At 38.9% G+C, this 15,847-nt stretch overlaps 1 protein-coding gene across 5 annotated transcripts in view; it reads left to right on the top strand.

Moving 5' to 3' along the window:
• PTPN3 (protein tyrosine phosphatase non-receptor type 3) overlaps positions 1 to 15,847 on the top strand; it is a 524,536-nt gene that overhangs the window by 401,379 nt on the left and 107,310 nt on the right. For all 5 annotated transcript variants that reach the window (XM_083188292.1, XM_083188290.1, XM_083188291.1 and 2 more), the window contains 2 exons: positions 2,545 to 2,701; positions 14,484 to 14,641. In XM_083188292.1, the coding sequence (XP_083044418.1) occupies positions 2,545 to 2,701; positions 14,484 to 14,641 (315 nt within the window). The remainder of the gene's footprint in view (positions 1 to 2,544; positions 2,702 to 14,483; positions 14,642 to 15,847) is intronic.

The following is a 15,847-nucleotide window of genomic DNA, read 5'->3' on the forward strand; positions in this document are numbered from 1 at the left end:
TCTCCATGTCTCCGGTGCCTCTGCAGTTGTGTTCTTCCCATTCGCTGCTGAAGTTGTCTCTTCCTGGAGCTGCTGCAGGTGTTCCCTGAAATTCTCCCTCAGCCCGGCGCTGTGTACAGCAGTAGCAATGCATGCACGTATTGCCCACGCCAGTTGGCAACAATAGTAGCGCTGCTTACACGTAACACCCTTGCCAGTTAACAGTTGCCGAGAGTATTTTAGACTCTTTCACACATAATTTACCTCATGCTGTGGCAGCTCATCCTCTACTTCCTTAAATTAGCCCTCTGTCCTGTGTAGCTCTGACCCTTCCTTCTGTTTAGCTCAGCCTCCTCTAGGATCCCTGTTTATCTGAGGCTGAGGACCAGAGTTGCCGCTGACCCCCGCAACTTTCCACATTGTTCCCATACCACAGTCCTGTCAGCTCAGGTGTTGGATTGGTGGGTTATCAATACAGCCCAGCCGCCCACCAACCCTGCTTTGCGAGCACACTGAGATATCTCATCGCACAAGTGAACGCAGCCGCTGGGACCTGTTTAATCCAGCACACACTCGGTCCGCTTACTGGTGACAGAGTCTGGAGGCAGACAGACGCTGCAAAGCGGCAGCAGACTCCGGACGCACTAAGTGGCTGATCTGCTGGTTAAACATCGCCAGTGACGGACTGATACCACCTACCAAAGCCAGTGAGTACTGCACCTGTGTCTGCTCTCACCCCCCCTTGTCCTGGACTCTGCTCACCACATGGAGTGCCACAAGTTGCCCTTACTGTACCCACATAGGGGCACACAAGTGTAATCATTACACATTCAACCATACTCAGTGGGAGTTATAATCAAACTCCCCTTGCCAACCGCTGGGACATTTTTGCTTATACCTGGGAGTGACAGCAAGTCATTTTAACCTCTGTGCAAATTACTCTGCATCCTTCGTGTCCACAGTGGTAACCAAGGCCTTCCACACCTAAGCGCTTAATGTTGTGGCAACTAATGTATCCACATTAATGTACAGTATTTTAAACATGCATGCATGTAATTGATTGTATTATTGTGCAATTGTTATTAGTGTGTTATTAAATTGTTATTTTGTGTGTGCAAACGTCGCCTAGTGGTTTTGTTTCTTGTTTTGTTCTACTTGAGGGCGCCATCCCTCCACCACAGGGCAGCCATTTGCTCACGGCACATTACAGTCAGTCCCTAGCGCTCATTTTTTGCTGTTGTACTGCCCCCTCTTCATCACAGTGGCAGCAGGAGGGGACCTTTATGTGCCGGGTCCACTTCCTGACATCCTGAGCCACAGGGGCAGCAGCAACAGGTGAAGTGACAGGAGCCTGGGAGGGTCTGGGCAGCAGCTGCAGGTCAGTATCGCTCATGTCACTTGTCACTGCCACACACTGAAAAATGTGCACAAGCAACAGGAGCAATATTGACCTGATTGAGCTGCATGTCCAGAATCAGGGCTTAAAGTGGTCATGCAGAGGTGGGGGAACTCATTTCTCTATGCCACCTAATTACCCCCCTCCCGTCCCCCCCATTAGTCAGAGACAGGGCCAGGGGTAGGGTTTTTGGCATCCCCCTGCAAACTAGAATACTTTTCTGTGAGAATTACTGTGCAGGGCCAATGTGGAGGTTAAAGTGTTCCACCTCCCCAGGGGCCTTATTCAGATCTGAGCTCAGTACAAATTTGTTTGGAAAATGGGCACTGCAGGTGGAACATGTATAGAGAGAGTTAGATTTGTGTGAGTTATTTTGTTTCTGTGCAGGGTAAATACTGGCTGGATTATTTTTACACTGCAATTTAGACTTTAGTTTCAGCACACCCCACCCAAATTGAACTCTCTTTGCACAAGTTACATCTGCTCCACCTGCAGTGCACATGGTTTTGCCCATTTTCCAAACAAATTTGTACTGAGCTCAGATCTGAATAAGACCCCATGAGAGGTGGTGAAACTCAGTTCCACCCCGCTCCCCCTCACTTTAATCCCTGTCCAGAAAACACAGATGCTCGTTAACTAATTACTGATTTATCGTTAATGAGGTTAGGCATACGCACTAGAATATATTGTCATCAATATGGACCAGAGGCCCCTTTCGAAACGATATTGATGCCAATATATTCTAGTTTATTTGGGCTTTAATGAAAACACCAGAAAGAAAATATAGAAAACATGCTCTTCAGACACACTATGACATTGCATCTTATGGAAATGTACAGAAGCAACAGGTGAAGTGACAGTGAAAGTGGCTGCGTACACAGATCATTCACATTTCAGACCTTACTCAAATTTTGCAGCAAACATACGGATGGTGCAAGTTTTGGTGATGGGTTAAATAGTGGTCACATATAACTATATTTGAGCACCATTTCTGGCCATACTCATATGGACACACAACAGTACACCAGGGAATGGCTTTTTAGTATACAGAATAATATCAAAATGTTCTAAGTAATACATTTCTAGAATTGCTGTATACCTATATTATATCTATAATTAAGAAATGTAACCTACAACTGAATTTCTTCTTTTTTTTTTTTTTTTTATAGGCAGATAACTGTACTCCTAAACTTTTGGAAGGTGATCACATTGTACTGATCAATGGTCGTGATATCTCGGAGCATACACACGATCAAGTGGTTATGTTTATTAAAGCCAGCAGAGAATCTCATACAGGGGAACTTGCCTTACTAGTTAGGCGGAAAGGTAACCTTTTGTTTTGAAAATGTAATCTAGACCATATTGAATATTATGACACTATTTATGCTACACTATTATGTGACTCTTGTAATGTTCATAGGTTAGTGAACTTATGTACAATTCAACAAAATTGTTTCTACCATAATTAAAAATGTCAGTGATCAAAATGCTAAGTATATGCAGTCTTTGGGTCTGCTATAAAATTAGATGGTTTTGGAATAAGGTGGTTTCATTTTTTAACAACATTTTTCATGTACATCTTGGCACTCTGGCTTGATTATGTTCACACTTTGCAAGTTAGGATCTAGGGAAGGAGAAGAAGTTGCTAATTCCTTAACTCACCATTATACTAACCCTAACCAAGAAACTAAATTCTCATTCACTAAACAGAAGAACGCTCTGCTCCCTCTGTTTCTGAAATACAGAAAAGACTCTTACAACTACTCCGTAGTATAGATGTTCCATCCTTCCTGACATAAACAGAGGAGTAAAATGGTTTTACATTAAATGGAGCCAATATATTGATAGTTTAGCTATCAACAGGTTCTTATATAGCGCACATATTCCGCAGCGCTTTACAGAGAATAGTTATGAGCAAAAACACATTCCGAATTACAGTACAAGACCATTTAGGACAAGTACATGGTAAATATGGATAGTTGTATGAGGGGACAGGACACTGAAGCAATTATCAGGGTGGCATAGGTTTATATATTCGAATAAAGGTACATGAGGAGAGAGAGCCCTGCTCGTGAGAGCTTACATATCTATAAATATTCAAATCCACAGACTGCTTTCTGGATAGACAGTTTGTCATCGACCTCATAAACCACTTATACTCATGAACCATAATCATCCTTTTAACACCCTTATTGCCTTACAACTTAATTATGATTATTATTATTATTATTATTATTATAATTGATTCATGTATTTATTTTACTTCATGCACTGCCTTAATTTTATGTATCCCCTATAATCACTTAGGCTAAGTAAACCCCCCCCCCCCCCCCCCCAATTATCATGTCCTTGTGGGTATTCCCATATGTTAAGGTTATTAGATAGTTTCAAAGTGCATGAGGTGCCTTACATAAAGTGAGTCGATATATCACAGCTTGAATTAGCTCAGTTATGAGCTACTTCATGAAAGAGAAATCTTTCACTTCAAGCCAGTTCATTCTTTATGACACAGTTATACAGGTTGAGTATCCCGTATCCAAAATGCTCGGGACCAGGAGAATTTTGGATAACGGATTATTCCGTATTTCGGAATATTTTAATATTTCAATTATGTATTTTGAAGTATCTTGCATTTATGCTGTATAAACACATAAAATACACACATATATATTTTATTACCACATAAAATACACACAAATATATTTTATTTGTTCAAAAAACAAGGTTTCAAAACATGAAACAAAATTTGTGTACTATCTCAGATATTGAATTTGAATGCCAAGCAATCATTTTCTTGCACATATATAGTGCCAGTTACATGTCATGTCACCAGTAGTGCTGTTACAAATGTCCCCAGTGAGTTTTTAGCAAAAAAAATATTTTTTTTTCACTTTCTGGAATGTGTGGTTTTCGGAATAATTCGGATAACAGATACTCGGATACGGGATACTCAACCTGTATTACTTGTTACATTGTTCTCACAACCCTTCTGTCTTGCTAAGTACCCTAGACTTGTTTCTTATGATCAGTCTGAATCTTACTGTATCTTAAGCAGAATTCCTGCTGATACTGTATGTAAGATCTAAAGAATTCTATAGAAAGATTTCCTGGGGAAAAAAAACAAATAATCCAGATAAACATCAACAAACAGGAATAATCATTTTGTGGGTAGAGAAAAGAGGGGTGGGGTTCTGGAAAAAGTGGCGCTGAACAGAAAAATATCTCTCTACTTATCTTTATATAGTGTATCCTTGGGTTGATGATGTTTTTCTTCTTTTTTTCTCTCTTTTTTTCTTTTTGTTGGAAATTCGTCTCCAAGGCAATGGAAGTATGAAAAAGATAAGATTTTGGGAAAAATAGAGCAAAATGATGATCTATCTTCTGACTGAGGGATTAATCAATAAAACATCCAGTGTTTAGCAAGGAGCGTACCTTACTTACACTGGTATGTTGTATAATACACATATAATGGTATCTTTTTTGGGTAATGGGTGCGTACCCGTACTCACGGTGTCTTGGGTGTTACCACTCTTCAAAAGGTTTCTTTTTTGGATATCCTTATTTGTGAAAGAATGGGTGCAATTCTTTTGTAATAAAAAGAATTTATTGTCATAAAAATACACCAAAATTAAAATATTTAAAAATGTGACTTTCACTCCTATAGTGTAATGAGGGAGGTAAGGAGATACGGTCCTGATCCGCGGGGTAGTACCGGTATACGCCCAGATGTCAAATAGTGGGATCTTACCTGTTCTCCAACCTTCACCTCAAACACTTTTCAGATAGAAAGGCACCCTCCTCCTGCCAACGCGTTTCGAGCTGTGGCTCTTTATCAAGGCATGGAGGTAGTGTCAGCAGAAATTATATTTATAGGCTTTCTACAAAATGGTTGAACTTCCTGTTCCTGTCCATTAATTAACTTTCTTTTTTATCTTTTCTTAATTTATAATACTTTATACCTGTTTGTTATAATTTACACATACATTACTATAATTTAATATCAGAAATGAAAAGTAAAATAGTTTTCTTGATTAAATATCGCCGTTTTTCCCGCCAAAAAGACGGGTAATGTGAGGGTGTCTGGGAAATGTAGTTCCCGGTAGAGAACTTAATCTTATAGTCTCTCTTCTGTCATGTGTTTAATATAGCGCTGGGGCTTGTCATCTCTATCTAACTCCGTGACCGGAAGTCCCTTTGTGCGGTATTATGGGAGTTGTAGTAGATGGATAGACATAAAGGCGGAAGTTCCGTCAGAAGCGCATCATTTCCCGATGGCCTTGTGGGGATTGTAATCAATCAGTCATGTAGAAGCGCATCGTTTCGTGCGGCATTGTGAGACGCCATTTCCGTTCTGTATTGCCGGAAGTCTTATCTGAAGTTCGTCTCTCCGGACGGCATTATGGGGATTGTAGTAGATCTTGTCATGGTTTTGTATGCTGTTGTTACGCTCCGTGCAGTATTTCCGGGAGTTGTGCGGAGATTAGCACAAAGGAATGCTGGGAATCGTAGTTTACCTTGTGGTACAGGATTAGTACATATTTTCAAGAATCTTTAAACCTAATATGTATTTAAACGTGTTATAATGATTTTTAATCGTCCGTTTTTCAGAGATATGTTTACTGGATTCTATTATCGTTATAAATTCTTTTCTTTTGCAAAAGAAAGAGACATCATCACAAATTTAAGCAAAGATGAGAACATAGTCATTAAACCCTGTGATAAGGGAGGGGGGATTGCCATCCTCAACAAGGAAGACTATGTACAAGAGGTCATGAAACAATTAGGCGACACAGAAACCTACAGTAAACTCAAGGGCGACCCTACCAACAAAATACAAAAAGAATATCTGAAATTCATTAAAAAACATCTAGACACTAAGGGAATTACCAAAGATGAATTCGAATATATAGATATTGAAAACCCGGTTACAGCTACCATTTATCTTCTACCCAAAATCCACAAAAGCCTGACTCAACCTCCCGGAAGACCAATTATAAGTGGAACCAATAACCTAACAGCGAATCTCTCTTCATTAGTAGACAGCATTCTCCAGCCAATGGTAACAAAAAATGCCTCACATTTGAAAGACACTGGGGACACACTAAACAAATTAAAGAACTTCCAATGGAACGAAAAGAGATTTCTTGCATCTGCGGACGTTACTTCGCTTTATACGTGCATTAAACACGATAAAGGTTTAGAAGCACTTAAATGGTCTCTAGATAAAACAGACCTTACCTTAGAAAGAAAGGAATTTACTCTGGATGCAGTGAGATTTATTTTGGAGAACAATTTCTTCTTCTTCAACGGCGACTTTTTCCTGCAACGTTCTGGTACAGCAATGGGCACAAAATTCGCCCCAAGCTACGCTAATCTTTTTATGAACTACTGGGAAGAAACACATATTTACCAGAATGTAGCTTGGGGCGAGAAGATAAAAAAATGGTATAGGTATATTGACGATATACTGATCCTATGGGAAGGCAACGAAACTGACTTAATTGAATTTTTGGACACCATAAACAATAATGACTTCAATATCAAATTAACAGCAACGGTCAGTCAAAAAGAGATCAACTTTTTAGATCTAAACATCTATGTCGACAATGATCAAATCAACACAAAGATTTATCAAAAGCCTACAGATACCAACACCTATATTTCAACAGATAGCCAACACCATGCAACATGGTTAAAAGGCGTGCCAAAAGGACAATTCCTTAGAGTTAAAAGGAACTGCAGCGATCAACAAGTTTGCAAACAACAGATGGTAGAAATGAAAAAGAACTTCATAGAAAAGGGATATAAAGACGAAAATCTTATTCCAATCATGGAAGAAGCAATGGAAAAAAATAGAGAAGATCTTTTAAAAGGGGGAAATAAAGACAAGAGAAAATTACAACACAATAATGAAAAAACAAAATGGTCTCTGTTCACAGGCTACGATACCCAATTCAAACAAATAGAAAAAATAATATCAAAAAATTGGCATTTACTAACCAGGGATCCTGTACTTAAAGAAATTATCCCCAAGAAACCATCCTTTATCTACAGAAAGTCGAAAAACCTTAAAAGTCATCTAGTTCGCAGTGCTCTTCCAATCACTACAAGGAACCTCAACAGATCGAAGGGTTTCTATAGATGCGGGATGTGTTTGGGTTGTAGAAATATAAAAGATCCAACATCCAAACACACAGAAGTCACAGTGAACAACATCAAGTTCAAAATTAAGGACTTCATCACGTGTGACACACAAAACGTAATCTACTTGATAGAATGCTCCTGTGGATTATGTTACATCGGTCGGACTACAAGGGCATTAAAAATAAGGTTGTCAGAACATTTACGAAACATTCGCAAAGGACTACAAACACACCATTTGTCCAATCATTTCAGATTGGTTCACAACTGTGGCCCAGATCATATCAAGAAATTCATTGGTTTGAGACATATAAAAAATAATTGGAGAGACAAGAACATTGAATCAAATCTAGCCAAATCAGAAATGAAACTTATTTTTGATTTAAAAACCTTAAAACCATCTGGTCTCAATAATGATTTTGAGTTGAAATGGTTCTTATAATTTGATGTCATTTTTATTTTATTTTTATTTTTTATTTTTATTTTAATTTTTTAATTTTTTATTTTTTTTATTTTTATTTTTATTTTTATTTCCATTTTATTTATTCATAAGCATATATTTTAAGCAATTTTATATATGTTAACTTTATAGTATCATTCACTAAAGTTTTTTCTCTTCCAGAGCATATTAAAACCAATAAAACGTGGATTCAAGAAAATAAACAAATGGATATACTATATATATATACAAGTTGCTACGGCAACCGTTTTGCAAAAGAAAAGAATTTATAACGATAATAGAATCCAGTAAACATATCTCTGAAAAACGGACGATTAAAAATCATTATAACACGTTTAAATACATATTAGGTTTAAAGATTCTTGAAAATATGTACTAATCCTGTACCACAAGGTAAACTACGATTCCCAGCATTCCTTTGTGCTAATCTCCGCACAACTCCCGGAAATACTGCACGGAGCGTAACAACAGCATACAAAACCATGACAAGATCTACTACAATCCCCATAATGCCGTCCGGAGAGACGAACTTCAGATAAGACTTCCGGCAATACAGAACGGAAATGGCGTCTCACAATGCCGCACGAAACGATGCGCTTCTACATGACTGATTGATTACAATCCCCACAAGGCCATCGGGAAATGATGCGCTTCTGACGGAACTTCCGCCTTTATGTCTATCCATCTACTACAACTCCCATAATACCGCACAAAGGGACTTCCGGTCACGGAGTTAGATAGAGATGACAAGCCCCAGCGCTATATTAAACACATGACAGAAGAGAGACTATAAGATTAAGTTCTCTACCGGGAACTACATTTCCCAGACACCCTCACATTACCCGTCTTTTTGGCGGGAAAAACGGCGATATTTAATCAAGAAAACTATTTTACTTTTCATTTCTGATATTAAATTATAGTAATGTATGTGTAAATTATAACAAACAGGTATAAAGTATTATAAATTAAGAAAAGATAAAAAAGAAAGTTAATTAATGGACAGGAACAGGAAGTTCAACCATTTTGTAGAAAGCCTATAAATATAATTTCTGCTGACACTACCTCCATGCCTTGATAAAGAGCCACAGCTCGAAACGCGTTGGCAGGAGGAGGGTGCCTTTCTATCTGAAAAGTGTTTGAGGTGAAGGTTGGAGAACAGGTAAGATCCCACTATTTGACATCTGGGCGTATACCGGTACTACCCCGCGGATCAGGACCGTATCTCCTTACCTCCCTCATTACACTATAGGAGTGAAAGTCACATTTTTAAATATTTTAATTTTGGTGTATTTTTATGACAATAAATTCTTTTTATTACAAAAGAATTGCACCCATTCTTTCACAAATAAGGATATCCAAAAAAGAAACCTTTTGAAGAGTGGTAACACCCAAGACACCGTGAGTACGGGTACGCACCCATTACCCAAAAAAGATACCATTATATGTGTATTATACAACATACCAGTGTAAGTAAGGTACGCTCCTTGCTAAACACTGGATGTTTTATTGATTAATCCCTCAGTCAGAAGATAGATCATCATTTTGCTCTATTTTTCCCAAAATCTTATCTTTTTCATACTTCCATTGCCTTGGAGACGAATTTCCAACAAAAAGAAAAAAAGAGAGAAAAAAAGAAGAAAAACATCATCAACCCAAGGATACACTATATAAAGATAAGTAGAGAGATATTTTTCTGTTCAGCGCCACTTTTTCCAGAACCCCACCCCTCTTTTCTCTACCCACATAATCATTGGATCAATAGGGATTGATCCACGGGTACTGGAAATACAGGCAGCAGAACTAAAGGAGCGCCACACTTATTTCCATTTTTTAGGAATAATCATTTAATATTGTTCCTAACACTACATATTGCAGTGTATCTAGAAGGGAGCATGTTAAGGAATAAAGCTAAGAATGGAGATAAAAAGCAGAATATATATATATATATATATATATGTTGCAGATAGGCACTCAAATGCTGGTGAGTATAAGTTGCTGCCGCGGTGCACTGTAAACAGTGGGAGTCCACTCAATATATCAAGCGAAGGGGGAAAGGCACTCTGCGGGCTTAGGTACATGCATTCAATAAATGACACTTAAGTCAATCATAGGTTTAAAGCATATATATATATATATATATATATATATATATATATATATATATATATATATATATATATATATATAGTGAAAAAATACTTAGAGCCCGGCGACTACAGTTAAAAATATATATGAATAGACTAAAGCTAAGCGATTCCACTCAATTCTTTTACTTTGATCATATCATGCATCTTATCTTATTTATAAATTATCTCTTAGTATTTTTATATGTTTTTAGCATATTTTTGTCACTTTTTAGCACTTCATTATACATTAAATTTCTCCCTATTTTTATGTATTGTTGAGGTATCCCCACCCCTATTGTTATTGATTGTATTATTCACCTGTAAAATAAATGTATCATTTTTTTAACACTAAGCCTATTCATATATATTTTTAAACTGTAGTTACCGGGCTCTAAGTATTTTTTCACAATAACTCCTCTCCAATAGAGACAGTACACCACTGTCTTTTTAGGACCTGAGCAGACACCCCTAACAAGAAGTAGGGGGAGTATTTTTTAGAATAGGCACCTAGCTCCTCTTTCTCCTGTTATATTACCTGGCACTGACCTTCCTTTCTCTTCTGTATATATATATATATATATATATATATATATATATATATATATATATATATACAGTCTTTGGTTGTTCGTCACTCTGTATAAAAGATGCAGCTGCGTACTGGTGCCTCCCTGGATGCTGGACAGTATAGACAAAATCCGGGGGACCTTGAAGGGGTTACCCCAGGAAAGGAGGTGGCACTCAGACGTCTTTTTTAGAAGATTTTTATGAGGGGTTGCAGATCAAAACATAGCTGTGGTAAACGTTTCAAGACTGCTGGAGTCTCGTCCTCTGGACGTGCGCTGAAAGTGCAAGGTGCAAGTGCAAGACACTCTGACGAAGTCCACGTGATGAAACGCGTAGGGTCGTGGCCTGGCACTGATCGTTCCTGGACGTGTGAGTGTAACCTCTCCTACCTGCCGCCTGATTTTATCTGCATGTGAAAGTTTACCACTTTCTATTCAAATAAAAACAATACTTGCACTATGGAGCGCTATATATATATATATATATATATATATATATATATATATATATATATATATATATATATATATATATATATATATGCAAACAAACGATTAGCTGTGGTGCGCTGACACCTGCAGGCAGTTTAACCCTTCACTGGGTTCTTCTGAAGTGATTGTCCCACACTCAGGTGTTTGGTACACTTGTCCTAGATTGTGGACAGCAGCTCCCCAATGCAGGTGCCCGATCCCAGGGCACAAGAACAAGCAATCTGGAACAAAAGAGCAAAGGGGGCGCCTATAGTGTAGTACCTTTTTAATTGTTTAAAAAAGACAGTTTAAACAGTCTGTTCAAAATAAATAGAGCATCCGTACCAGACAGTTCGTCAGGTGTGGACTTAAAACCACATGATTTAATACAAAATCCCACTGGCACATCAGCTACAAGAGCAAGCCCGCCGTCAGCAGATGGTAATTACAGACTCACGGAACCTCTCAGCGCGACACACCGCAGTGTCCAGCAGTGTCGGTACTTGCACGGGTCCCGGCAGCTTCTCCTTAGCCCGGTCAGTGGGGATAGTCTGGCGTCACTCTGGCCACGCCCCAACGCGTTTCGTCGTCAGACTTCGTCAGAGGGATGGCCACAGTGACGCTGACTCCCTCTCTTAACTCACGGTCAGCCAATCATTACTCGGGAATTAGCATGCATTTACATACATTGGATACGTCATAGTATATTCCTTCTCTCGAGAACGACCATGTTTTTTAACACAGCAATATCAATGCCGTTTTTAGTGACAGTGGAGAGGGAGATTTACATATTTATATTGTGTGCTTGTGTTGCGAAATTTTTGTACATGAGTTACACCTGTCGGTGTTTTTAATACTAAGTTATTTGTACAGGTTTTGGCCTCCGGTATTATCAGATTTTTTACCCGGCGGTCAGACATAAATTCATATTATTTATTAGCAAATTCTTTGGTTTTTGCGGGGCTTTTTATATACATATATATGAGACTTATATTGTGAGGAAAGTTTTTTAAGAAATTAGAGACTTTTTTTGTTTTCTTAAAGGGGCAGTACATAATACATTTTTGTGAAAAACTTTTTCAAAAATAGAGATGGTCAGGAGATTTTTTACAGAATTATTCTCAAGGGAGATAGGTTTCTAGGACTTCAAATTACAGGTTGTTCAAGAGGCAGGAATATACTTTACATGGAAGAAATACAGACAATCGGTACCATATCTTTTTTGTTATATTTTTTATATATTTTTTATTTTTTACTAGGCATCTTGGATAAACAGGGTTATCTCATAGTTTTCGTTTAAGCCTCTTGGAATCAGTGTATCTAGAGTTATGATCCAAAATGTCTCCCTTTTGGTCAATGTTTTCTCTCTGTCTCCTCCTCTTTTGTCAACCAAAATATGTTCAAGCCCCATAAATCTCAGGAGGCTTGGATCTCCATTATGGTACTGAGCAAAGTGGCGGGGTACGCTGTGGTTAGTAATTTTGTTTTTAATATTTCTTGTATGCTCAAGGATCCTGAGCTTCAGCGGTCTTTTTGTCTTACCTATATACTTATAGCCACAGGGGCATACAAGCATATAGACAATAAATGAAGATACACAATTAATAAAGCTTTTTAACTTATATTCTGTTGTTTCTTTTTGATCTTTAAACGTTTTGGACCCTTTTAGCATTAGAGGGCAGATCTTACACCCTCCACAGGGATAAGATCCCACAATTCCCCCAAACATCTTTGTTGTAGGATTTACATGTATTTTTTCCAGACAGCTTTTTGATATTATACTTTTTATATCCTTAGCTTTTTTATATATTATGTCTGGCTGTTCTGGTATGTGGCCTCCCAGTACCGGGTCCAATTTCAGGACATGCCAGTTTTTACATAATATTTTCTTTAGCTGTCTTTCAGTATCACTGTATTTTGTAACAAAAGGGCAGAAAAAAGCCCCCTCCGTTTTCTCCCCCCCGCTTGTTTTTGTATACAAGGAGATCAGATCTATTGGTCTGTCTAGCCCTTCCTTGGGCATCCAGAATATTGTTTACAGGGTAGCCTTTTTCCTTAAATCTGTTCTCATATATTTTTGATTGTTCTTCAAATTTATATATTATTATTATTATTATTAGGTACTTGTGTAATATCTGAGTGCCCGATTTTTTCATTGTATTACATCGCATCGCATGCAATATAGTGGCATACAATTCATGCGATGCGATTTTTCATTGTAAAAACCCGATTTTAAATTGTATAGTTACCCATGGGTGATTTCATACCGTCACTATCCAACTACGCATGGAGTTGAATTCATATAGTGTGGCGAGTGCAGCGAGCCCCGAGCCCGAAGCATGGCGAGCGGACGCAGAATACATGTAAAGTAATCCGCGTCCGCTCGCCACACTATATAAAATCAACTCCATGCATAGTTTGATAGTGGGGGTATAAAGTCACCAATGGGTGACTATACAATTAAAAATCGGGTCTTTACTATGAAAAATCGCATCGCATCGCATGCCTTAAGTAGTGGCATGCGATGAAGAAATTGGGCGCCCAGATAATACACAAGTACCTATTATTATTATTATTATTATTATTATTGGACTATCTTCATAAATTAATTTTCTTTTTCTTTATTAAAATGTTAAAGTATATATGTTTTAGTTTGCTGCTGCTTACCAGGGCTTGGGCACACACAGGTAGGAGGGCTGATTAGAAGGCACTGGCAGGAGCAGGGGGTTGCTAAATTAATATGGAGACGCTTGTGGCACAGAAGCATGTGAGGGCACACTGAGGGAGCATGTGGGGAATCAGGCTGCACGGGGGGCTTGGGGGGCAGGTCAGGGAGACACTGGGAGCAATAGGGTACATGTGGGGATACAGGCTGCGTGGGGGAGGCAGGTCAGGGAGACGCTGGGGGCAATAGGGTACATTTGGGGAATCAGTCTGCAGGGGGGGCAGGTCGAAGAGTGTACCTGCACACAGCCATTAATCCCTGCGCTTCTGTGGATTGAAAACTTCTCTAGTCACATGAGTGTGACGTCATCTGAGGACAGCGGGTCACATGGGGAGGACGTCATCAAAGATCCTTTTCGCTACGTGAGGGCTACAAGGAGCGGGGGGTTTTAGGGAATCTGGGGTGAGGACAGAGGGCGGTGTACGCAGGGAGCTGCTGACAGAGACAGTCCCTGTACAGCGTGGTAGTGATCTCGGGAGCCGCAGCTCGGTGACAGGTGAGCCGCATACGGCTTGCGAGCCACGGGCTGGCCACCCCTGGTTTATATTGTACTGTATATTTCCTTTTCCTTTAACTGCCTAACTGAAGATAACATGGAGTACATTTTTTTTTTCTATAGTTCAAAAGCCTGTTGGTGAAATAAAGTCAGAACATGAGACTGACTTCCAACATTTTCCACCAATAATTCTTCCTACGGAATATTGTGACACACTGCAAGGGTCAATGGAACAGCTTACTAAGGGACTTGAAACTGGCGTTGTCCTTATTCAGTTTGAGGTAATTTTTTTTTGCAATAATACATGTTTATTAAAAGAGCCAAACTGACATAAAAAATGCTATAAATTGCATGAGAATATAACACAAAGAAGTTAAAAACCAAAAATAGTCAAGAGTCAAAAGGCAAGCAATTAAGCAAGATTAGGAAGGGCCACATTGTGGAGCCTGTATAATGGAGACCAGATTCTATAAAACTTGTCCTCTGTGCTATTTGGTGGCTAGTGATGTGTTGCATTTTGGCCACAAACCAAAAACGATTGAGAAGTTCCTGATGAGCCGATTGTTTCCAGGATATAGCAATCTGGTATTTAGCCACACCGGATATGTGCAGTATCAATATAGTATCATTATGCTTGGATAGCAAACTGGGGCACACAGAAGCAATGCAGCTGGGGAGTGGAGAGGGCACTGTGGGACCCTAGAGTACATGTGTGAACCATTGACAAAAAATTGGCGATGTTAGGGCATGTCCACCAAATATTAAGAAAGGATCATACTTAATCACAGTGCCACCAGAAAAGATCAGTGCTAGTTGTTCTGGGGTGAAGTACCAACAGGTATACACTTTGTTAGTATTCTCCTTGATGGAGACAATAATAGAATATTTTGAGATGTTGAGAGTAGTGCCTGTATCTGATTCCCAGAAAAGTCAATCGTTCTCTAGGGTTGAGTGGTCCAGAGACATTCTATCATCGCAGGGTTCTGTAGAAATTTGGGGGGATGAAAGAGATGAGGCAACAAACTTGGAGGTACTGGTAAAAACAAGATTGTGAGAGAATGTTTCTCTCAACACATTTTGGTGAAATATTGTAGAGCAAACCCACAAAGAATGTGATGAAAGTGAGTTATACCTGCTGCTGACCAGGTGGAGGCCAGATGGTTAGAATTTTACAGGGAAAATGAGGGATGATGCCAGCAATAGTTTATTTTTAAATATCAGAGTACTTATCTATTTTTCCTTACCTTATTTATCTTAAATAAATATGGTGTCACCAACTTTCTGTAAACATTAATTCTTAATGATGCAGTGCAGTAGGAGGATGGTCAGAATGATCAGAGTTGTAGTTCTGCGTCAAACAGCCTCCCTCAGTGCGGCAGGTCGCGAGAGTCGGAGGATACACTGCATCTTATTTTTGATAGCCCTAATTTTCAAATGCCTCTTAGTCTGTCCTATGCATTTGAATCCGCATGTACACTTTAAACAAT

The sequence above is a fragment of the Crinia signifera genome, chromosome 5, assembly GCF_055691185.1.
Source record: "Crinia signifera chromosome 5, ASM5569118v1, whole genome shotgun sequence".
Taxonomy (NCBI): domain Eukaryota; kingdom Metazoa; phylum Chordata; class Amphibia; order Anura; family Myobatrachidae; genus Crinia; species Crinia signifera.